Source organism: Hesperophylax consimilis, chromosome 31 (assembly GCF_061612785.1).
Source record: "Hesperophylax consimilis isolate HC1 chromosome 31, BYU_Hcon_1.0, whole genome shotgun sequence".
NCBI lineage: Eukaryota > Metazoa > Arthropoda > Insecta > Trichoptera > Limnephilidae > Hesperophylax > Hesperophylax consimilis.
In genome coordinates, this window is record NC_142866.1 from 270,371 (window position 1) to 296,885 (window position 26,515).

The 26,515-nt window shown below is 35.3% G+C and overlaps 1 protein-coding gene across 1 annotated transcript in view; it reads left to right on the forward strand.

Moving 5' to 3' along the window:
* The window catches only part of LOC149409307 (uncharacterized), a 36,517-nt gene extending 11,198 nt beyond the window's left edge, over positions 1-25,319 (forward strand). The window contains exons 5-16 of the mRNA XM_089649765.1: positions 1,297-1,449; positions 2,945-3,337; positions 4,673-4,825; positions 5,302-5,547; positions 8,472-8,678; positions 9,099-9,351; positions 9,680-9,803; positions 10,024-10,355; positions 12,031-12,227; positions 18,026-18,222; positions 21,565-21,685; positions 24,933-25,319. Of these exons, the coding sequence (XP_089505891.1) occupies positions 1,297-1,449; positions 2,945-3,337; positions 4,673-4,825; positions 5,302-5,547; positions 8,472-8,678; positions 9,099-9,351; positions 9,680-9,803; positions 10,024-10,355; positions 12,031-12,227; positions 18,026-18,222; positions 21,565-21,685; positions 24,933-25,319 (2,763 nt within the window). The remainder of the gene's footprint in view (positions 1-1,296; positions 1,450-2,944; positions 3,338-4,672; positions 4,826-5,301; positions 5,548-8,471; positions 8,679-9,098; positions 9,352-9,679; positions 9,804-10,023; positions 10,356-12,030; positions 12,228-18,025; positions 18,223-21,564; positions 21,686-24,932) is intronic.
* Positions 25,320-26,515: the final 1,196 nt, after the last annotated feature.

A 26,515-nucleotide genomic window follows, 5' to 3' on the forward strand; every position in this document is an offset into this window, starting at 1 on the left:
GCAGTTTTTGGACGTCCTGAACGTTCATCGTCTCCCATGCTCTTACGGCCACTTTTAAATTCAGCTTACTAAAATTTCACTGTGGTAAATGATGTCCCCATACACAGAGTCCAACTCATCTTTGATTTGCGTAGGCGTATTGCCTTCAAAAACAAAAATTTAATAACAGCTTTATACTCAATTTTTTCCATTTTCACGAAAACACACACATCGACTCACTCAAACGACTGTAAACTAAAAACTGCACGTCCAAAATGGCCGAAACTTTGGTGAGTAACTGTCAAAAGATGCACAACTACATTCACTAACTTTTATTGACGAGTACCGCCATCTTTGCGTTGAGGTCGGAAACTTTTCAGATCACCCTCGTATATAATTTTACAAGGTTATAACGTCCTTTTTGATCCTTGTTCAACTGACATTTTGTTCCTAACTCACAGTTAGAAACAAAATGGTTTGTTTCAAAGTTTTGTTGTGTCTTTATTTTCATTATTATTAACCCTTCAGGCATCTGACATATTGCCCGTTATATTTCTTAAAGATGATGTCAGAAAGTTGGAGAACAGATCTTTGTCAAAATAAATTAAAAATAAAAGTCTGATATTAGAACTCTGGCACATTACTAACTTTGTTAATACTCAACAGAATTACTTTTGGACATAGATATGAGCTAAAGAAACGGTTTCCCATTCAAAGGTTATTTTGGTCCAAATTGTCAGTTAGAACCTTGTCAAACCATAGTGACGATGTGTATTTATTAATGTTATTTGCATAGAATTAATATTAAAATTGTATGATACCAATTTAAGTCGGCAGATTTCCAAAATAATTGGATTGCCACAACTAATAAAATCAAATTGTCAACAATTCCAATGATAATGAGTTCTTTCTGCAATATTTTCGGGAACCGGATAAAACAGAACGATGGCAAAACAGAACAGATAAAATAATAGAACAGAACAAACAGAATATGAACAGAACAGATAAAATGACCGGTCAGTGGTTGAGTGGGCATAGCGCTTGGGTCTCACCCGAGCGTCGCGTGTTCGATTCCTCGGCTGGCTAAGTCCTCCATCACAACACAAGCAACATTTTCGGCTTTCTGTGGTGGTAGTAGGAGATTTTCAAACATTGTTGGGTTATTCGTAACCCGGGAATGTTTGTCTTTCTTTAAAAAAAAAAAAAAAATAGGTTAGGGGTTAAATTAGTTTAGTTAGGTATTTTTTTTTCACTTCTCCTAACTTTTCTGTTTTTTGATGGAATCGATATTTTCAACGAGATGTTTTCCATGATCAGCTCCCGCGGACGGAGGCTGCGCGTTCCACCGGAGACAGCATGGTGGCCGCCTGCCCTGACACGGCTCGTGTGGAGCAGCGTCTCGGACAGATCCGAGAGTACATCCGTGTCACCTCCACCCTCGTGGACAGCATGAGGAACTCGGAGGATGAGGTGAGCCATTCCCCCATCAGATTTACTGAAGCTCATCCGTGCAGATTGCCCAACAAACTTATAGTAGCGTGCAGGGGGGCTTTATTCAAACTTAAAGTATTACTTTGAAGAGATGCGCCAGTGCCATATCTTGCCATGAATTCTCAAGAATGTTATGAGTCGGATTGGGTTATCTAACTAACTAACCATCACACTGTTTCTCTGCAAGGGAGGCAGAGAGGAAGGACCGCCAAACAACTCGGTCTTGGCACACACTCCTTGCCCCATTCACATTCTTTCTCTTCTATTATTCTGACTCTTGACATGGCCCAACTCAAGTATCTGGGCGTCCCTGACTTCTTCTACCATTCACATTTGAGTCATATATTCTCCTTACACTCCTTTCTTCGTTTATTCCCTCTACATGCCCAAACTAGTGATGCAACGGAAGTGTCTGAACGGAAGCAGAAACGGAAACAGATGTCAAAAGTAAATCTTAGTGGAAGCGGAAGCGGAAGTGAAAAACTTGCGGAACTTCTGCAGAAGCGGAAGCAGAGCTCTGTTGCATCACTAGCCCAAACCATCTGAATGTCCCTTTCTTAATCTTACTCATTTCTCACACTATCATACGTGGTTTTACCACACATACACCTCTGCCAGTTCCATGCCTCACTGCCATACATCAGGGTAGGTACCCACACTCCATTGTTGTTCAGTCCTCTATTAATGGAGTTATGTACCTACTCTTACCCTTCTTTCATTATCACTATCAGCCTTTCCACTTCTTCTCTCCAAATACACAAACCCTTTCGCCTGCTCCATGTATTCATCATTCACAACTTCTCAATATAAATATAAAATAAGCATAAAAAGCCAACTACTGAAATACTAGAGCTATGGCTACCAAAATTGTTATTATATTATATTACTAACCTGACCCAAGTTATTGTATTCTTATCACTACCTAACCCCGATAATTCGAACCCCAGTGATTCGAAAAAATGCGTAATTGAAATTTTCGCCAGAAAATTATTTTAATACATAATGTTTTTTAAATTCGAAGTACGACTTTTTTTTAAATTTCGATTTATGATCAAATATATTGTATTTTTACGATTTTACTTTGAAAATTTGAATCTGCGAAAAACTGGATATATTTCGTTTTAGTATGAATTTACTTTGAATAACTGAACTTGAAGGGCCGACCGCGACGGAAATCAGTTGCGAATATTCGATTTACACGGGAATAAGTCGTATTATTACGAATTTACACCAAAGAACCTATTCCGAATTTAAAGAGACGGCCGCGAAACTTGGTTTTCGCCACTTTTTTTGTTTTCTTAAAATTTCAAATTACATGAAAATTCATTAAGTCTCCTGGATTTCGAATTAACGGGGTTCTACTGTAATAGGAAATATTATCATGTTATTATAATGTTATCTATAGAATTAAACAACTTCCTTACTTCAACCAGTTGAATAATGTACGTCGTGAAATAAATTTGATGTTGTACAGTTACGAACAAGACTGATCTCGTTGAGGCGCTGTAACGATTTGCTAATGGGGACGGTTGGGAGTGTTTGCCAGGAGCCTGAAAGAGGTGAAAGGGAAGAGGTCGACAGCGACGTCGCAGACCTGATGGCAACCCTGAGCCACCTCAAAGACAGCGAGAAAAAGCTGGAAGACATACTAACAGCATATGGTGATAAATGGTCAGACGATGAAGATGAAGGCATCCTGGAGACTAAGGCTGTATGCCACGAACCTGAAACAGCAAAGACTTCGGAGTCTTCTCAAAATCAAGATTCTGAAGTGTCCATTCTGAAGGATTGGACTCCTGTGAGGTCCAACGATAGTGTGACTATCACCGATGTAACGGAAGCCAGTGAATCTAGCTTGAAAGACCAGGTGAATTATTGATGGAGCTGTACTCAAAGCTTGGACAATTCCCGCTACCGATGTTTGATTTGTTTTGCTGTTTGGTTGCTGTGTTTTTGCATGATACAATGATACAATAACCCTTATAAATGCGCAAACATTACTTTTGGATAGTTAAGGTTTCATTTGTAGGTGTTTTTAGATTCACTAATTCAAGTTAGAGGTATGTTGATCTTTAACCGTAACCGTTGTTAGCACAAAAAATAATTGTTCTTCAATGACCAACAATATTGACTGAAAAGTCAGAAGGAAAGTAGCCTCACGTAAATCACCTTCTTGGTATTCTGACAAAAGGAAATACGCATTATATAAGTGATAGTGATAAATTAAAAAAATATTTAATTTCACCTTAATTTTAAAATCTTATCAAGGTAGATGTAACTGGATGTGCCGGGTGACATTTAAATGCTAGAAATCATTTTCAAGGTGCATTTAACAACAAAAGAGCAAGGACACCTACCAATTTGTTTATGACTTATTTATAATGCAATGAAGAGAGAACAAGCCGAATATCTTAAGTTAAGAGTCCATTCGATTTTAACAGATTAATTAACATATTATAATCCTTATTCTCTTTATAAAAAGTGTTACATATTCCCTTCTGCCCTTTTACAGTTGGTATATAATGTGCTATATTATTGTCATAGATACTAAAAACAAATTGATATTATTTGAAATAACAAATGTAATTTGATTTTCTTATCATTATCAACGCTTAATAGATATCACTTCTGCATTACTGAAATGTTTGATAATTTCATTGCTATACCAATGCAGGCTGACATGTTCAACAAAGCAAAGATGTTCTTGTCAGCTGTTTTATTCTAAAATATTTGTGTATAATTGTTTTCTTAACCTTGATGTCTTGCAAACCTAACGTTTTGGCCTCTTTTTGAAAGTGTATATACAAATAATGTTGGTTTTACACAAGATGTGTGTTTTCGTGTCACCAATTGTGTGATGACCTGATTGTATGATTGGATTGGATTAAATCTTTTTAACATACTCAAATAACACGCAAGATAAAACATTGAATGTATTTTTGATATAAGTTTGGTGCCATGTTCGACAAACAATGCAATGTACAGTCTCAGTTTTAAATATATAGTACTTTAATTAGTTCAGATTTATAATTCGCAGAGAGATGCAAGAAATTCAGAGACGGTGTTGATGTATTTTGTTTGTGTTGGGACATGTTCAATGTTGTGAAACCCTATCCTTTCTTCCTATCAAACTGGAATCAGTGTTGACCCCTTTATTGTGATAATTATATTTGTGGTAACCCTGACGTTGCATGCCTTATAGGAGGCTATCCCTCGCCCCCCCTCCGCTCAGAGCAGCGTGTCGGCGTACAGCGACAATGACCTGTGGCAGAACGAACTAAAGGCGAACATGGAGATATCGCAACTGCGGCTGGCAGCTGCTTTACAAGAGCAGAAGAGACTGCTTAAGTATCAGGTATGTGTTCTTATATATTTCGTGTAAGTATAATACTGTAAAAAAATTTTCAGGCAGGAAAAATACTATCTTGGGATATTTGCGCTCTTGCTTGCTTATGTACTGGGGATGGTTCATTTGTGTTTTGACTTTAAGAGTACAAGCAGCCTATTGGTCAATTTAAAAAATTGAAAGCACCAATCAATGCGGCTTGTGCTGTTCAACTAAAAATGCCAAAAAAAACGTATTTTGAAATTATTGGCTCATACGCTGTATTTATTTATTTATTGCATATCACTATACATAAAACACTTTTTTTTTCTCATAAAAATCAACAATATTGAACTTACAACTTATCCAGCTCTCTGTCCCAACAGCTAATCAGGTTGTGAGCATTTTTTTTTGTTTTTTATGTACCACCCCCCCCCTGTAATTACACAGCATTTATTATGTTCTTCTTTATTCTACGTTTAATTACAATGAATTTATCCTTCCAGGCCGATGCTAAGGAGCAACTTGCTGAGATGCATCTCTCCCGCAACGGCCATCAGGAGCATCACGCGGGGTCCTCGGGGGGTGACCTGCACGAGCATCAACAGCACCAGGGCTCCTCGGGACCTTCCAACTACCATCACCAGCCCCTAGCCCATCAAGGTCAGGCTGCCAGGGTTTACGGCTCTAACCAGATCGGAGTGGCAACCACGCTGCCTCACGTGACCGATGGAAATCAGCACAACAATAATGTAACCATTATTTCATTTTAAAGCTAGATGATCACAAATTTCCTACTATTTAATATGAAATTTTTCCCATAAAAATCTATGTAAAATACGATAATGCATTCCACGGCAAAAAATACTCAATTTTCTTTGTTTTTATGTTTATTCAAATAAAACTACATACTTATAAATTGTTAAGGAGCAACCTGGAATTCAATGTCGATTTGCAAAAACAATTAAAAAAATCGTATTAATATTCAACATAAATAATTTACCATTGTTTTTGCCGACGCTTCAAACTTTGGTGAAAATGTGACATAGCATTATAATTGAATAAATTTGCCACCTCCTGGCCAAAGTTTCATCCAAGCCGAAGTGAGGGTCCTCTTGGTAACCCCTTCCCACGCCTTGTCAATCATCTTGAGACAAGTAACGATGTGAAAGTAATCTTTCCAAAACTCTCTGACAGTGAGTTTTTTTTGTCTTGATTGACTTGTCCCAGTCATCTCAAAACAACGCTCGAACAACAGCAAGTTGATACTATGTATACAGACTTCTCTGAGGCTTTCGATCGCGTAATACACTCAATTCTTTTAAAAAAGCTCGTCCTACTTGGTATACACAGTGACCTGCTTAGATGGATTAAATCTTACATTAGTAACCGTAATCAGGTAATCTTAATCAACGGTGTCTTCTCAAAATCTATCGAGGTAAAATCTGGTGTCCCCCAAGGGTCCTACCTAGGTCCGCTAATGTTCAACATTTATATAAATTACATTGAACTATATGCCGATGACATGAAAATATTCAAAGTTATTCGATCTCTTTCGGACTGCGAAGCGTTACAAAGTGTCTAGATATCAATGTTTCTAAATATCACACTATGACATTCACCAGAAATAAACACGTAATTAAGTACTCATATTCACTCAACAATGAACCTGTCATCTCTAAAACGGAATGTAAAGACCTCGGCGTTTACCTTGATAGCAAACTTATATATAATAAGCACATTGACTATATCGTTAATAGGTCGTATAAATATATTATGTACCTACAAATTCAACAATAACTTTGAGTGTACATCTGAAACTTTGCAGCAAAGACGAGTGGTAGCCGACTCAAAATTTATACACAGATTTATAAACAATGACATCGACTGTACCGAACTTCTGTCCCTTATTAACTTCAACATACCTTTGAGACGTACACGACATACAGTGCTATTCCACACGCTTAATTATAAAACAAATGCAGCATCTAATTCGCCAATTAACCGAGCTCTTCACACTCTAAATAATATTTGTCTAAACTCTAACATTGACATTGTTTCGGATTCACTGCCCAAATTCAAATGTGGCATCATGTCGATAATTTAAACTGTTCAATGCGCATACATACAGACACACACACACACACACACACACACACACACACACACACACACACACACACACACAAACACTCACACATACATTACACACACTCCTATATACTACACACGTCAGCTGGTAATTAAGGAATAAACATACCACTTATCAAACATTACAAGGAAACATATCATAGGTACTCAACATGAAGTATCTTATTCCTGTATATTGTTTCATCTCTGTAAATCATGTACTGTTTGTTTCTATAATATAAAAAAAATAACATTAATTATGATAATGAAGAGCATTCAAAACATCCAAAAGTATTCCGAAGAAGGTTTTGAACAGGATAGTAATGTTCCTTGTGTAAAAAGCAACAAGGAATCAACAGGTATACGGTTATGGGATTCAGGGAACCATTACATTAATTATGACATTAATTTTTTTAAACGATCAAATTTGATCTTTTGGTGGGAAGGAGCTTATTAAAAAATTCCTGATTTTAATACAAGGGTGATTTGAGGTCTTCGCTCAGCAAAAAGACAGACGAAATGATCTTCTCTATTACAGTAGAACCTCGTTAATTCGAAATCCACGGGACAAGAAAATCAAATTTCGAAATAACAAATTCCCATGTAATTCGAAATTTTATAAAACATATTAAAAAAGACGCCAAAAATCGATTTCCTCAGCCTCCCCTTCAAATTCGGGTAGTATCTTTCGAGTAAATTCGTATTAATATGAATTATTTCCGTGTAAATCGAATTTTCGCAGCCGAAAACAGCAGCGGCTCAGTTATTTAAAGCAAATTCGTAAAAATACCACACATTTTTGATAAATCAAATTTTCACACCCTTTAAATTCATAAAAATACTATAGTATGTATCGCGAAATCTCTATTTCCGTGTAAATAGAGATTTCGCAACCAAACCCTTTAAATTCTGATATTTGGTGTAAAATTGTAAAAAATACGAAATTTTTCCGCGTAAAACGAATTTTCTCGGCCCTTCAAACTCAGATAATCTAAATAATTTCTAAAAATATGACATTCCAGTGTAAATTGATTCAGATCTACAAAATAACAATACTAATTAGGATGATGTAAAACCACTTAAAAATAAATTTTTCGGCATTTTACCGCCACGGCTGTCTTTCAAATTCAGACTTACGAAATTTTATGATTTATTTTCGCAAAAATCGAATTTTTTCGAATGACGGACAAAAATAAATTAACAAAAATTATTATTAGTTACTACGTTACCACTTTATGAATGCTCAGTGAACCATATTATTGTGTTCAATTCAAACTGAAGAATTAATCAGATAGTTAGATCAGTTAGGTTAGATTGGGTTGGGTTGGGTTGGGTTGGGTTGGGTTGGGTTGGGTTGGGTTGGGTTGGGTTGGGTTGGGTTGGGTTGGGTTGGGTTGGGTTGGGTTGGGTTGGGTTGGGTTGGGTTGGGTTGGGTTAGGTTAGGTTAGGTTAGGTTAGGTTAGGTTAAGAAAATAGGTTTTTATTTAAATTTGAATGATGTGTCCATATAACAAGTACCCTATAATTCTATAATATATTTCCCCAGTATAATTGGAACAACCAGGGAGCCCGCAAACGAGCATCGAGTTCTCGAGAGCGTGAGCTGAATGAGCGAACTCTCTCCACTGTGCGCGAACCCTCGGAGGGTCGCAGCAGTAAAGGCGGGGTGGCTGTGGCGGTGGTGTCCTCGGACCAGGCGGAGATTGACATGCTGCGGGACCTGCAGATGAGGCGACAGCATCTGGAGAGCCAGGTATGCACACTTGAGAATACTCTTCACATATGAGTACTAATGATTTAAGTCATATACTGCTGATATTTCCGTTGAAACGCCTCCATTTTTCTAATAAAAGCATGTATCGGAAAGTAAGGTTACAAACCTTTTAACGGCAGGACCATTGTTATCACGACTCATTATAAATAAATTAATATCTTTCGTTGGTAATTCAATATTTTAAATTTTGGAAAATAACTGATATTTATTTGTATTTGGTTTATACCCCCATCAGTACATTAGCAACATTATCCGCTTATAGTGATGGTAGTAGGAGTTTTTCTAAATATTTTCAAGTTATTCGTTACTCGGGAATCTTTGTCTTTTTTGTTAGAAAATGTAATGATATATTTTGTATTCTTATCCTGACACGATTCTAACTAGTTTCAGAGTTCGCAGGTGGCAAAAATCCAGAATCTTCACGCGGCGACTTCTTCACTGGCTGACGCCGTCTCTATGCCCCAGACCATAGACAACGTTGGGGCCCTGGGTGGACAGGGGGGACGTGGGGAGGGGGGTAGCCAGGAGGGTGGCCGCGGAGGGTGGGGGGGCTCCGAAGCCAGCGAGGAGGAGGGGGGCACAATTGAGAACATCATCAGACACAAGGTGGCCGCCGTCAATGTGATGAAAGTGGAACTGGAAAGACTGAAAAGTGAGTAAATTAAAGTAATTCACGACGTAGAATCATTCCTATTAGTGTTTAAAAATGCTTGTTCAAGGCATGAAGTCCATAGAGATTATGGTTAATCTGTGGTAGCCTTAAGTAATTAAAAAAAAGTGTTTTCTTAAAATTTTATGTGTACATGGCAAAATGCCGTAGCTTCACTACTATATGCTCCACTTCAAAAACAGAATTGTATTATTAATGGTTTATTTATTTTATGTGTACATGGCAAAATCCCGTAGCTTCACTATTAAATGCTCCACTTCAAAAACAGAATTATATTTTTAATGGTTAATTAATTTTAATTCTTTTTCAGATATGCTAAGGACTGTGGATTCTATCCAAAACAATTTCGGAATCAATTCAACTTTTGATGAAGAACATGTGTTTCACAATACTCCTCATATTCCTCAAGAAAACCATAATAGAAATCAAAATAGGTACATATTTATCCATTACTCGTGACTGCCGAGATTTTGTTTACCTCTTTCATAAAAATACAATTTAAACACACATTTCCTAGTGGAGACAGGCAACCATTGTTTTGACAAGACAACCTCAGGTGTCCCTATCTTGCTCTACTTTGGCGGCCTCAGTCCATCACTGGCCCAGTCTCTCCTCGCACAGCTTCTGCATCTAAAAAGAGTTTTTTTTTTCCAGAGTTTCTGAATCATCCGTGAACAATGCTCCTCTCTGCAGAACAGACTCATCTTCATCTTCTAAAATAATGAAAGACGGCCAGTCGGGGGCCCAGAACAGTGGCGCCAACTCCAAGAGTCAGAACACTCCTCTGGGATTGTCCAGACTTCAGAATTGCATATCGTCAGGATCCAATAAGTGCACCAATGTCAGTGAGCAAAACCAAACTACAGGCACTGGTGACAGTGTTGGTTCTGGTCTGGCAGTCATCCAGCAGTTGACCCACGAGCTGAAGCAGGCAGCCCAGGGACTGAGCGAAGAGAGAAGGCGCCTGAAACACGCCACCAACAGAGGTACTAATCATTACTATCAGCACAGAAACCTGCATTGCTTTTAAACCATCCCATCTGAAATTATTTACACTGAAACTGACCACAGCAACTGAATTAATTGTTGTAAGAACTTTTACTGAATTTATTGATGTAGTAAAAATAACATAACTCTTTGTTTTTGTATTTATTTAATATAAATTAATTTTTTTTATAAATTTTTATAATATAAAAATAAATGCTTAAGATTTTTGTTGTTTGTTTTTGGGGTGTTATGCCGTGTTGCGCTAACTCCTTCTTTAGCCGACGTTTCGGACAGCGTTGCAGTGTCCATCATCATCTTCGGATCTACCGGATCTGCCCTGATGATGGACACTGCAACGCTGTCCGAAACGTCGGCTAAAGAAGGAGTTAGCGCAACACGGCATAACACCCCAAAAACAAACAACAAAAATGCTTTTGGCCGTGAAAATCTAAAAACTTAATTGTGGCGGTTCGGACAAAATGGATTAACCTTTGATATGCCGTGCTCCAGCTCAAAATCCCACTCACAGAAAGTATTGTTTTCAGATTAACAATTACCAGTTCTCAAAATTTTACAAATTATTTGTATCCGATCCTGCGCAGGGTTCGCAGCATTCGGTTTATGTTGATTGCTTACTGACTCGTGGGACGATGGGCTAAAACTTTTCATGTGCAGTAATGGGGAACTGCACTCTTTTAATTTATTTTTATCAATGATCTTCTAACTTAAATACCATAGAGAAGGAGACTTAAATACCATAGATAAGACTTATATACCAAGGGGAAGAGTTTGTCAAGACAGCAGACTTGTTTATACAAAACATATTAAAAACTTTTCTAATCGTCTTAAACTAACAACAAATATAGGTAGAGTTAATGTCTTGTCATAAAATGGGAGTGGGAAGTAGTATGAGGGGAAGGGTTTGCCAAGACTGCAGACTTGTTATACAAAACATATTAAAAACTCTTCTAATCGTCTTAAACTAACAACAAACATAGGTAGAGTTAATGTCTTGTCAAAAAATAAAAGGGTCTTTTTACAGGTATACACATGATTCTATTCAGCTGTATACATTACCCATTTACGATTGGTTGTGCTTTTTGCTCTGTTTTTCATACATAACAATTTAACATAACACATTCATTTTATTTGAATATTTTTACTGGGCAATAAATATTCTCACTCCATCAGAGACCAGGCCAATGGGAACCTCCATATTTTAAGAAAAGGTTCCAAGCGGGACTGTGTGGTCTGCTCGAAAAGGGAAGTAAAAGGCGGCAGACGGGAAACCAGTGAGTACTGTGACACGTGTCCTAACAAGCCACGTATGCATTTGGGCTACTGATTTCTAAAATACCACATGTTGAAAAATTATAAAGATTAGAATATGAAAATTTTTCTTTTATTAACAATCTTATATGATAATAAATATATATTTCTTAACATAACTATATCATTTTATTTGCTGCCTTACCAAAAAACATTTCTTTCTAATTTTTTAAAGATATTGTAATTTTTACTCATATTTTTACATTACACTCTATGGAGTAGCTGGTATACCATATAAAAAATATTAGTAGTACAAAGGGTTAAAAAACATTTTCAAGACAGAATGGAGATATTTCTTTAAGTATGTACCGAATGTATTTTAAATGAATGAAAAATAATTTCCAGACACATGTATGTCCAGTGGCTCCTCCATCAAGTCGGAGGACAAGAAGCGCACCAATAGTCTGAGCGGGGGCAACACCTCCTCCAACACGGTGGTGGGCTACCCGCCCTATGGGGGCCCGGTGGAGCGTCGCCAGCTGGCGCTTAAGGCTGAGCTGGAGGCCAAAAAGAAACAGCTGGAGCGCCTCATGAGCAAGGATGTAAGTCACCCGCACAGATTATAAAACAACAGATTTGGTCTTTATCTACAGTGTTGACTGTCACAGTGTTGAGAACACTTTATACTGAATGTTAAATAATTAAATTAATTGTTGCCTTATGTTAATTGACCAGCATACATCACTCATTCTTTTTTAGTTTCAAATGATCTGTGTGGTAACAATTTCATCATGAAATTCATGTCAAGGGTTCTTAAATATGTAATAATTTTGAAAAGTTAACTCTGTTCAGGAATGGGTTGTGGGTATTGAGGAGACACAAGTTATTAACAATTATTATTAAAACATACACAAAGGAATTTATTATGTCGCCTCACAAGAGCGGCCCTGTCTGTTCTGTACAGTGTAAAGGCAGGGGAACTATGTCGCTACCCGGTTGCTCAGCGTTTTGAGGCCGGTGAATATATATTACAACTTCTTCATTTAGATAGATTGATTTAGATCCATTGCCAATTTTAGTAAGAATAGAAGCAAATATACCGCACAGAGTTTTGGCCGTCGGGCGGAAAGAGCCGACGAGTCATGAGGCTAGCCGAATGAAGCGTCGGTCCATGCTAGTGCGTTGTCCTGTCTTAACGTACTGTGCTACGCAATAGTCAGTTTTACCTCCCCTAGGAGTGCCAAAAGATGTTTCAAATAAAATAAAAACAAAAGCTAACTGGTTATTGTGGAACTTTGCTATTGATAAGGATTCATAAAAACAACCCATTCTCATTTGGCAAATGTCAACACTTTTATCAATGTATGTTACTTGGGGCAATGACCCCATACAACAACAATCCACCTCCTCCCATAGGGGTTTTTATTAGCAACTGGAGCGCCAAGATGTTTACGATAAAATGCATTGAGCGCTGGAGATTTTCATATGTGTGGATTTGAATTTACCTGTGTTCATCAAAAAAATCATATCTCCAAATACTGATCTGTTAACTGTCGTTTAAAGCCAATGAATTTACCTATATTTCTATATTTATCTTAAGTTTGTAGGTTTCATTAAAAAAAAATCATCAAGTTCATAAACGCGTGAATTTCGTCTGATTGTTAACAAAAATGGTTCAAAACTGTACTTCTTACAGCATGTTTGTAAATGTATGTTTACAGTTTAATAATAAAAAAATAATTTTTCAAAAGAAGCAAACACATTGTGACTTGACATTTTAAATAATAAAAAGGGAAACACTTTGTTTACAGTCACTTTATTGAAATTTTTAACGTCTACCGGTTTCGGTACCTCCGTACCATCATCAGGACAGTTATAAAAATACTAACAAATACAGAATAATACACATATATATAAACAAATAGTTGAGAGAGAAAGAGATAAAAAACAGAGAGAGACAGTATCAGTTGTGGGCGGGAAGTGGGGGAGGGGAGTTAGGGATAACAGGAAACATATTTATTATAGGGCTGAACGTTAAATTTAGTTGATTATTGATAATTTCAGCCTTTGAATTGACTGATTTTTTTATTTCCAACGCTTCCAAGTTGTTAAGTCGTAAACCTATCTCATTTTTGTGAAGGACTTTAATACCCGTGTCACGGTTGAAAGTATGATCTTTATTAATTAGATGTTCTGCAAATTCTGAAAATCCCGAACTGGTTAGACATCTTAGGTGTTCTTTTATTCTAGTTTCTATATTGCGTGATGTTTGCCCTATGTAGAATGCTGGGCAATCATTACAACTAATTTTATATACGCCTGAGTGGCTAAGAACATCTTCTTTATCTTTGGCATTAATTAAAAATTTTCCTAGATTATTATTAGTATAATACGCTGGTTTAATTTCTGGGGGGAATTTAACTGTACATGTAGAGGAAAGGTTATTAATATACAAAATTCTTCTCCACTGCTGGTTGGAGTTATTATTGTTGAGAGTTGGTGGACTACTGTAGACGTATTTATTTATGGCAATACATCTTAATTTTTTTGTAAGGATTCTATCAATAAGGCCTATTTCATATCCATTATTAAGTGCTATTAGTTTAATTGTACTTAACTCATTAGCGTAATTAACATTTGATAAAGGAGTAGTGACTAAACGGTGGATCATAGAGTGGAATGCCGAATGTTTGTGGGAAATAGGGTGGTTAGACGTATTATGGATTGTAGTGTCTGTGAAGGTAGGTTTTCTAAAAATATTAAACTGAATTTTATTATCAATAATCGATAATGTGAGATCTAAAAAGTTGAGTGTCGAATTTATGCCTACTTCTAGTGTGAATTGGATCTGTTTATGTAAGGAGTTGAGGAGTAATAGGAAGGAATTAACTTAAAACTAAACGAAAACTAACTTACAACTTAAAACTAACTTACAACTTAAAACTAGGAATTTAGCTGACGCTCTGTACCCGCCCAAATACATATGATATCGTCTACATAGCGTCTCCATAGTAAAATATTTTTTAACAAAGGTGTTTTAAGTTCAAAAATATTGTTTTCAAAATTATTCATAAAAATATCGGCAATAAGTGGACTTGTGGGAGACCCCATCGGTAATCCATCTCGTTGACGGTACATTATATTATTATATTTAAAACTGTTTTGGTTCAAGCAAACATCGATAAGTTGGTTAATATCTTTTGTAAAATCCTTATGTAAGTTAGAACTATTGACTAAATTGCTTATAATATTTTTACATTCTACTACCGGAATACTGGGAAACAAATTCACTACATCAAAAGAAATGAGTTTACAGTTGCTAGGGAGGGTTAAATCTTTCAAGTGGTTGATTAATTCATGGGAATTTTTAATTGTATATTTTGGTTGAAATATATTGGAATCTTTAATTACCTTAGTAAGAAAAGAAGCAATTTTATAATTAGGTGCATTACAACAAGTCACAACCGGCCTAATTGGCCTATTAGCTTTATGTATTTTGACAAACCCATATAACCTGGGGATTTTCGGGTTTTTAGTTAAGAATTTAACCTGGTGATAAGTATCATCTTTGAATATTGGGGTTTTACACTCGTTGAATGTACTTTTAAGGGTTCTCTGGTATTTATTAGTCGGATCTACTTTTAAAATTTCAAAGTTATCAGATTCTAGGAAGTCATTAATTTTATGATTATATTCTATCTTGTTCATAATTACAACTGTATTGCCTTTATCAGCTCTGGTTAATATTAAATCTTCTTTCTTCAGTTTTTCACGGATATTTTTGGCGTGTAAGTTTTCTTGATTCTGCTTCGGCTGGAATCTTGGGATAAGGTTTTGTAAGACCTCGGCACTTTTGTAGAGGTAAGGTTTCGGAGATTTATATAACGCTGTTTCCATGTCTACTGCAACGTTTTCCACAGCACTATTGTAATTTTTATTAGTATATTTTAGGTTATATTTTAAACCTTTGGAGAGTAATTCCATTTCTTGTTGGGTAAACTGTGCCGAGGAGAGATTCTGTACACGTTCGTAGAATTTTTGAGATGATGATGTCTCCGGGTTATTGATGTGGGTATTTGATTGGCACAATTTTTTGAGTTTATTTTCCAGGGTTATCCTCTTTTTATAAGCTTTCACTGACGCAAAACTTCTAATTTTGTCATCAAAAAGATCCCATTCTACTGGGTGGAGTTCATGGACTAATTCGGTATGCAATATTTTAATATTTAGTTTTAAGTTATTTCGTTGTAGGTTAGTTTTAAGTTGTAAGTTAGTTTTAAGTTGTAAGTTAGTTTTCGTTTAGTTTTAAGTTAATTCCTTCCTATTACTCCTCAACTCCTTACATAAACAGATCCAATTCACACTAGAAGTAGGTATAAATTCGACACTCAACTTTTTAGATCTCACATTATCGATTATTGATAATAAAATTCAGTTTAATATTTTTAGAAAACCTACCTTCACAGACACTACAATCCATAATACGTCTAACCACCCTATTTCCCACAAACATTCGGCATTCCACTCTATGATCCACCGTTTAGTCACTACTCCTTTATCAAATGTTAATTACGCTAATGAGTTAAGTACAATTAAACTAATAGCACTTAATAATGGATATGAAATAGGCCTTATTGATAGAATCCTTACAAAAAAATTAAGATGTATTGCCATAAATAAATACGTCTACAGTAGTCCACCAACTCTCAACAATAATAACTCCAACCAGCAGTGGAGAAGAATTTTGTATATTAATAACCTTTCCTCTACATGTACAGTTAAATTCCCCCCAGAAATTAAACCAGCGTATTATACTAATAATAATCTAGGAAAATTTTTAATTAATGCCAAAGATAAAGAAGATGTTCTTAGCCACTCAGGCGTATATAAAATTAGTTGTAATGATTGCCCAGCATTCTACATAGGGCAAACATCACGCAATATAGAAACTAGAATAAAAGAACACCTAAGATGTCTAACCAGTTCGGGATTTTCAGAATTTGCAGAACATCTAATTAATAAAGATCATACTTTCAACCGTGACACGGGTATTAAAGTCCTTCACAAAAATGAGATAGGTTTACGACTTAACAACTTGGAAGCGTTGGAAATAAAAAAATCAGTCAATTCAAAGGCTGAAATTATCAATAATCAACTAAATTTAACGTTCAGCCCTATAATAAATATGTTTCCTGTTATCCCTAACTCCCCTCCCCCACTTCCCGCCCACAACTGATACTGTCTCTCTCTGTTTTTTATCTCTTTCTCTCTCAACTATTTGTTTATATATATGTGTATTATTCTGTATTTGTTAGTATTTTTATAACTGTCCTGATGATGGTACGGAGGTACCGAAACCGGTAGACGTTAAAAATTTCAATAAAGTGACTGTAAACAAAGTGTTTCCCTTTTTATTATTAAATAAAAAAATATATATTTTAACAGTTTTTTTTTAGTATTATTTTTATTTAAATAAAATGTAGAATGTACTTACGAAAACTTCAAAAATTATTTGTTTTTCACTTGACATATTATTTTTCAAACATAATTTATCAGACCAAAGTTTATCCTAGAATAATAAAAATTCTCTATTATCTATTTCTATAATTTTAAATTGGATTAATAATCATATAATTTACAATATTACACCTTTTATTTAAGGACAATGCACATACTGCACCGAAAAAGTAAATTTTTTGTGCAAATTAAAACTCGCTTTCACATTTTTTAAAATTTTAAATAACTTTAAATAAGCAGAGAATTTAATAACAAATACATTGATACATGATACATAACAAAATTTGTGTAAAATAAACATTCACAGGAATTTTTAACGCGACAACATACCGTCAAAAAAAAAAACTCTTCACTGAGATAATTTGTTTAGCTTTATGTATTTACTGGTGACCAGATAACTCATCAAAATGACAATTCAACACACCTATAAAAAGTGTTTTAAAGTCATTAGTGATGAAACAAAAACTAGGTTAAATAGTTACACATATGTAAACTATTTAACCTAGTTTTTGTTTCATCACTTTTCATAACTTTATAACACTTTTTATCGGTGTGTTGAATTGTCATTTTGATGAGTTATCCATGGAACCGTATTTACTAGAGAAACGAGACATCTATTGATAATCTGTGAAACTACTAGCTGTGTAATACTGTTAGCTTTGTGAATATCCAAGTTGCAAACACGTGGGAACTTTTTAAATAATTCCTATAAATGTTTTAATATATCTCTTTAAATTGGCCTTAGGCTAGCGTGCGCTCGCGTGTGTTGCGAATTGGACAAAATATGGCCAAAAACACTCCAGTGGCTAAAAATATTGCCCGATTTGCATTGAGTTGATGGTATTTTTAATCCCAAACTAATATATATTAATTTGATTGGCAGGTGGACCACAGGACCAACCAGCAGTCCCTCGCCTTGGATCAATCCGCTGTGTCCAAGCCGACCCCTTCTGGGGCTGAGGAGGCAGCGTCCATGGGGCTCCCTGGGGGGGCGGGGCTCCCGGGGCCCCCCGCTGCTGAGGATGACTGCGCCTGCTCTGCGCTGACCATGCGAACCGACATTGATAATAGGTACTCGAGGTATGTGGCGTTTAAATACCGGCAATTTTAGCAATTTATGATCTCTGCAGAATTTCTTATGGGGCATGTAAGACTACCATTCAACTAGTATCTGGTAAGTATGTATGCATTCATCCAAAATACAACAACACTAGTTGCCCATCATAACAGAATAGGGGAGAAATAAGAATTTTTAGGTTTTGAAAAATTGTTGAATAATTTCCTGGGATTGATAAAAGTTCTTTCATAAGTTTAGTATCTCACATTTCTATAATTGTCTAAAATCACTTCAAATTTAGCATTAAACTTTTGTTTGTTGTGTCTTTCAACTAATATTCATCAGCGGTTGAGAACCATGCTTTATGGAACTCAGTAAATTTTTAAATTTTAGAAATTAACTCCTCAGGCTAATTTGTTTGCTTTTGGAAACAGCTCATATAAATCGTTTTGTCTCCCTTACTGTCATGGTGAGAAATATGATCTAAACAGTGTTAGAAAGAGAAAACACCTTGCTTTATTTTTAAATCTAGAAGTTAACCATAGAAAACTTAAAATGTGGACCTCAATGGAACCAAAGTTTCCGATCGCAATTCGAAAAAATGTATGAAACTTTGTGAATTTTTCATTCATTATTTTTATATGAACGAAAAAAAAAGTGAGGTGACTGTAACATATATAATACATTTTCCTAGGTGACCGGGTATCTCATCAAAATGACAGGTCAACATACCTACAAAAAGTGATATAAAGTCATGAAAAGTGATGAAACAAAAACTAGGTTACATAGGATAGGTAACTACAATAAGATGTGTTATTTTGATATTCAAAGAAACTTTTCCCGTAAAAGATCAATGGTTTCGTTGCTTGTGTGGCACGTAGCGCCGTCTTGTTGAAATTAAACGTTGTCCAGATCAATACCATCCAATTCCGGTCATAAAAAATCATTAATCATCTCTCGATAGCGCAATCCATTCACCGTAACTGTTGCTCCAGCCTCATTTTCGAAAAAGTAAGATCCAATGACTCCGCCGGACCATAAACCGCACCAAACAGTCACACATTGAGGATAGAGAGGCTTTTCAACAATAACTCTTGGGTTTTCCGAGCCCCAGATGCGACAATTTTGCTTGTTGACGAAGCCACCGAGGTGGAAATGGGCCTCATCACTCAAGATGATTTTTCGATGGAAATCTAATAATTAATAATAGTGAATTTTAATAATTTCAATGCGTTGTTGAAGCGTGTATCGTTCCATTTTTATTAATGGCGTAATTTCTACTTGTCAAATGTCAAAAAATAACAGCTTAAAAGTAACATCTACCGAAATAGCGTGCTATTCAAAATAACACCTCTTATTGGAAAACCCTATATTTAACCTACTTTTTGTTTTATCAATTTTTAAAGGTGTGTTTAATTGTCATTTTGATGAAATATCATGGAACCATTTTCATGTGTGTTTTTATTTTTAATCGTTAACAGTAATTTTAGTTATAAAAAACGTAAGGTGAGCCATTTTTAAAACTTTTTTACTTTTGCGTTATAAATTTTAATATTTCAAAAATTATGTTTGTTTCTAATAACAACATTTGTAAGTGTATTTAATCACCTTTCAAAAACAATATTTAGTTTCAGAAATATTCCATTTAATTGGATTTTATAGCAAAGCGATAATACTCTGACCTTCTGCCAAAATATACCAGAGGCCTGGGGGGTTAATTGTATTGTCATTTAAACTACATAAATTAATATATTCTTACGCTACTTATGTTTGCAGGCCATTAGTATATAAATCGCATTATTGAGTGATTTTAAGAAATCTTAAACAATAATAATTATAGGAATGTTGAGTTAAGTGCCTTTTCACTGAAGAATATGACATATAAGAAGGTTGAGGTATTAATACATATTATGTCATCTGTTAGTCATCCTTTAGCATTGGTATGATATATTTTAATTATAATTAATATGCACCATCATGAGATGTGCAAGTGCAGTTTAGTGGAATAAATGTACATCTTGTCCGTCTTAATCATCTTCTATTTGAAATGTGTTTTTACTAACTAAAATCTTAAGTTCTTTCTCCTTCTGAACTTTAATCTATTAAATCTGGTTTCTTTAGTTAAAAACTTATAAAGTTCAAATTTTTAGTATTTATTGGTTATTCAGTTTATATTTTTAATTCACGTGATGTACCAAGTATTTGCAAGTTGTAAGTTCCACTTTTAAAAATGCCCTGTAAAAGTAAGTCATTATAATGTATGCACATTTCAAATGTAGAAAAAAAACGATATTGTCTGCTTATAATATGTTATATTTTTGGGTTTACAATTGCTTGTCTGGTTTTGAAAAGATTCTTTTTTTTAATTTGTTGATTTCCTCAACACATCAGTTCCAATGTTGAAAAGTTCACTCTCTCCTGACTTACAAAAAAAAAATGTGTTGTTTAATTGACTGAGCGCAGTGAAGTCCTTTTTTAACTCGACCATTTGGCATTTAAAAAATTGTAAATTTGTTTGTTACATTCCGGTTCAAGATGGTTGCCATGCTAGTACTACCATAAAAAAACCACCCATTAGATTGATAACTCCATGCTTTATGCATGAAACAAATTGGCCCTCTATTTAACCATAGATATTCCAATATTTAGACACACTTTATGCGTGCAACTGTTCTATATCATACACCATCGGCGAGGATAGAGGAAACTCGAAAAAAAAGGTGCGGCCATAGACAATAAAATTCTCATTCCAAGCCTATCCTATTCAATAAATAGCCTTACATATTATTTTAAAAATAAAAATATTTGAATTTCAGAATGTTCCCTCACGACAACCAGACTCTATCTGACAAAGTACTGTCCTGCGAAAAAGAGCTTTAAATTATCTTTTTTTTATACCTCATTTACTTAGGACAATCAATCAAATTGTATCAAACCACTCAGCCTCCAACAGTTTTTCCATAGATTTTCAGAGTTGTTCATTGGTGGATGTGGTTAAATTATGTGATGTCACAAGCCATGGAGATTACTGTATCTTTTCTTCGATTCAAATTTTCTATCGGAGTTATACCCTTCTGGATACTGCATGATCGTGGTTCATTCTATGATTATGGTACCTACTTACCTGCCTGAAGAAAGTTGCTAAAAAGAATTGGTGACATTTCTTTGGAAAAATTGTATAATTCCTTATTTGAAATTTAAAAAATATATAAAATATCCATGGTTTGCAATTAAGTAGGTAGGTATTTAAGTATCTACTTACAAATCTTACCCCATTTCAGAGTAAATTTTGGATTTAATTTATAAAATAAACTAGTAAATTAAGTTTAAAAAATTTAGTTTGTTGAAAAGTTCGTCATTTGCAGTGACCAAGATGACGATGAAGCCTACTTGTCTTCATCCCGGAACCAGCTGAACATCAACCAGCTCAGCGGAGAACCTTCTCACAAGCTGCCATCCAGAGGTTCATCTATTGACAACTTCAAGGTACAGATATTGCCTTTTATACTTGATTGAAATTATCATATTGATTAAAACACCCAGTCGTAATAATTTTTATTACTTAATTTAAGTCAAATCGGTTAAAGTAACCAGTTTGGAATCGGTCAAATGTTATAAGAGGGCTGCTGTAAGAATATTATAAAACGATATTAGAATTGTAATATATTATAGTGTATGGCTTGTTTGTGTACTTGCTGTACTTGGGTGGTGCACCCGTCCACTATAAAAATGTATGGACAATTTAACATAAAGTAAGATAAAATTGAGCTTACTTTCTTTTCTAATTGGTTTACCTCTTCACTTATAAGCGGACAATATCGATTTACCAATCACGGTTCCGTCAAAAAACTATCATTAGGATCAGTGGCGGCCGCTGCCCTAAAAGGGTGGTGGTTCACTGACAATCCAAAATAAAAACAATATGACAAAAAGATTATGGGTAAAAATAATTATTCCACCTACCTTATTTGTAGATAAGGTCTATTCTACGTTGTTTGTGAAGAGCAAAAACTTCTATCACTTTCGAAGTGAAATTTGGGATTGTTTGCAAATTTTTTTTTTCAATACTAAGTACAGATAAAGCATTCAAACGGTCTTGACTCATCGTGTTTCGCAAGAATGATTTAATTCGTTTTAGGGTAGAAAAACACCTTTCGCTTTCCACAGATGTCATAGGTATTGTACATATTATTTTTAAAAGCTTCACACACTCCGAAAACGACTCGACTAAATTATTTTTATAAAAAAGTTGCAAGATTGCCACTGCACCATCGGCGTTAGAGAAATCATCTCTCCCGTATATAGCACATAGTTCATTTTTCAATTTAAATTTATCTAAAAAGATGTAGGTACGTGTTCACTGTTTCATTGAAATCACTTTGAGGAAAGTTTTCTTTATATTGAGTAAAGCGTTCACAATCAAATAATTTTGATGCTAATAAATGGTTAGTAAACTCGAATCTGTCTTTGATCTGTTGTAAGAGAATATCACATACTTCGATGCAAGTTGCATAGTTCACCGTTTTATTTCTTTTTGCTTTGGGCTCACCTGTTTGGTCTATGGAATCACGAACTGTCTGAATGCATTTTTCAAATTGATATATATATATTTCTTAATCATGATGGTATCCAAAGAGCGTGATTGTAATTGTTGAAACAAAATGTCACAATGGGGTAAAATCTTGTTGAAGAAACCTAACCAATATATAAACTGTTCATCCTTAAGATAATGCAATAACATACTGGCCTGGTTTATAGTATTCGAATCATTATTATTTTGGTCTAAAATAGTTTCCATACATTGTATCAACAATTCTGAGTACGCCGAAACAGTTCTCACAGTTTTTATGTTGAAATTCCATCTTGTTGGTGGGGCAGAAGGGATTTTCTTTTTCATTACATCGTTTAACACGTTCATTCGTTTAGGAGACCTCGAAAAAAATTGGAAATGCGTGAAGATGTGCGAAAAACGTTTTTATTACATTGCTTTGTGAAACACTTTTTTCGACTATCAAATTCAGCTGATGAGCATAGCAATGAACATAATTAGCAAATGGAAAATCAGCCTTAATTTTTGCTTGAACCCCTCCAACCCTTCCACTCATAACTGAGGCTCCATCAAAGCATTGAGCTATCAATTTATTTGAACTGATGTTCAAACCTTGAAGTTCTTCAGAGATGGCTTTATACAAACCGTCAGCGCAGTGCGAGGTTGGAATTAAATATTTCCAAAAGCGTTCATAAATATGGCCCTTCCATTCATATCCGATGATCAAAACCATTTGCGTCGTCGTAGAGACATCTGTAGTTTCATCTGCTTGAATCGCAATAAATTCACATTCCGTAATTTGTCGTTTCACTTCTGTGCTGTATACTTCCATTATAGAATCCAATATGTCATTTTGAAATAGTCTTTGATGTCCCTTTAAAAACAGTGGCACTATCTAAATGTTGTTTTAATACTGCATCTAATTCTGCTACGAAATCTATTAAGCCGCGAAATACACCAGGATTTATCGAATCAAGGGTTTCGTCGTGACCACGCAATGCCAATTCGAATGCTCCACAAAATATGACACAATCTATTAATTTAGACAATATATATCTATTTTTGTCAACCATTGCATTATGTTGTTAAGTTTGCTCACGGTATCCAGAATCCAACTGTTGACGAATGTCAACTGTACCTAAAACGGCTAAACTCATAACATTTTGTAAATGTAAAGTAGATGAATTGTGCTTTTTCAACTTCTCTGATAGATGCGTTAAATCATTAATCCCACTCAACGTCCAAGTTGAATCTCCACCAAACACAAGACACGGAAAACAAAAAAAGCGATTAACTTTGTCACAACCACACAACCAAAAAGCTTTATCATAAAGTTTTTTGTCAAACACTCGAGTAAAAGCTCTTGATTTGGATTTACAATCTTGCTTAATCACGAGCACTGGACGAGGTGGACCAGAATTTTTAATTAATAATTTATTTTCAAACAAACTGTTATTATTTCTTATATATTCGACACTGATTACACTCATTTTTATTTCTTATAAAGTTACAAATTAAAAGGATTAAGTTCTGTATTTAGCTTGATCAAATTACTCGATAAATCAATACCAAAACAATGACAATAATTACGTCACGGCTCGCGATAACGACGGTAAATTATGATCTGTGACATGTGACATGTGTCATCTGTGATCTATTGTCCAATATCGAGTTCGAAGTTCGACGAACTTCGGATGTCTCCGTGTAACCTCGGGTCAAGGCTCATAAATCGGTAATCTTCGGAAATGATCGGGTTATCTCGGCGCCGTGTGACACACGGGAATTAGCTAACTCCTGGTACAAATGGGTAGATTGAGGCGCTCGCAGTGTTTTAAAAAATACATACAAAAACGTATTTTCATCCGTTTGCAAATCTGTGTACACGGCACGGCGGATTGGCGCCGCGCAGCGGCCATACTTTATACTTGGAGAGATTAAAATCGCTCTCCTTGATAATATTCATTGCATTGTATTGGTAAGTAATATTTTTAAATGATTTTTATAGATTTTATAGTCTTCAGTAAGATATTATAAATTAATTTTAGCCATTACAATTTAGATAGTGCTGCACACGAACGCACTATGCGACCAGCCGCCACTGATTAGGATCCCACATAAAGACATATAATAATGGTTTAAACCTACACATTTGAAAAGTTGATATAAATTTTTTCTTATATCCAGGACACCAGCTATTTCGGCGATTCCACACAGTCATTGGACGGATCCTTCACTTCCCAGAGCATGAAGCACATCAAGCCCGGCAGCAGCAAGCAGCACAATCGGGAGCCGGCCCTGGCCCGCACGCTGATGGACCTGTCCCAGGAGATGCAGGAGCAGCGGGTCAAGGGGCAGGGGGAGCCGCCGCCCCAACCCATGCCCGACTGCTTCCTGACGCTGCCCGTCAGTAACAACGGGGGCACAGGGAGGAACAAGGTGACGCTTGAGACCAATTCTTCTTTCTTCATTGCCGAGGATTGCGAACACTTCAAATTCCACGGTGGACAAGGCTCCTCCATGGAGCCAATACAGATACCACCAACATTCTGGTGGTATTTGATCATTCCTTGAGATTAATATGGAATACCTACATAATTAATTAATAATTTTCGGAAGTTTTTCTCTTTTTAGTCTTTTTGAGAGATATTTCTATAAAATTCATGCTATCTCATTTTGTTTTACGATGAGATATATGATTTACATGTGGTTAACCTTTCCTCATCTGTGGTGTGTATTTACTACACATTGCTTCTAATATCTTTAATAACTCTATAAATATAATAAATTCTGGGTTCAGATTTTAGGTATTCCTCCGTTATACATTTATGCACTGAATTAAAAAATAATATTTAACATAGTTTTCAAATTCAATTAAAAATCAGAGTTTTTTGTAAGAAATCGGGAGCAAATATACCAATACATTCAACCGTGTGCCATTGCTACGCGAAGAGTGCGCGAGGAAATGACACGCTATTGATGTCCCGCTTTACTTCGCTATGCGTGCACATGAGAAATCCACTTGTCCCCAGTTCTATTTTTCTATTTAGACCATCGATACCTACGGCCGCATTGTGTAGCTTCGTCTCGTGACCAACTTGTGCAGGGGTACTAAAGTGAATCATTATTTCCGTTCGATAATTAAATTAATAATTTTTTGTAAGTACTTTTTCATTTATTTCCGAATACTGTGTTATACTATTACCTTATATTATAGTATTGAAAAGTGTGTATTACGTAACTATTTATTTGTGCGCTTTCGTCATTTAATCATTGATCTAAGATTTATTTTTGAATATTTATTTCACATTTTTTTCTTATTCGTTTTAATATTCAGTTAAGCAATACTGCATTTTACATTATTTACAAAAACCCTTCAATTTTCAGGAAGAATAATGACTGACAGAAATTCAACAGAAGAAGAGATAGCGCAAGAACTTGATTATGATAGTGATATTGAGTTTGAAATGAACAATGACATATCAGATACTGAAGATTTGGTTGAACATTTAGAAGAATCAGACTCGGAATCGACTAGTGAAAATGAAGACGAGGGAGAAATACTAGTTTCAAAACACGGATTCGAATGGAGTGTATTACCACCATCATCATCGAGACGTCGGCAATGCAATATTGTCAATGAAACTTCCGGCCTGAAAAATGGTAGTTTATTATCTAACACAATAAGAGAAATGTTTGCTTTATTTATAAGCGCAGATATGGTGACAGAAATATGCCAAGAAACGAATTGTCAATTGAGGCGTTTACCC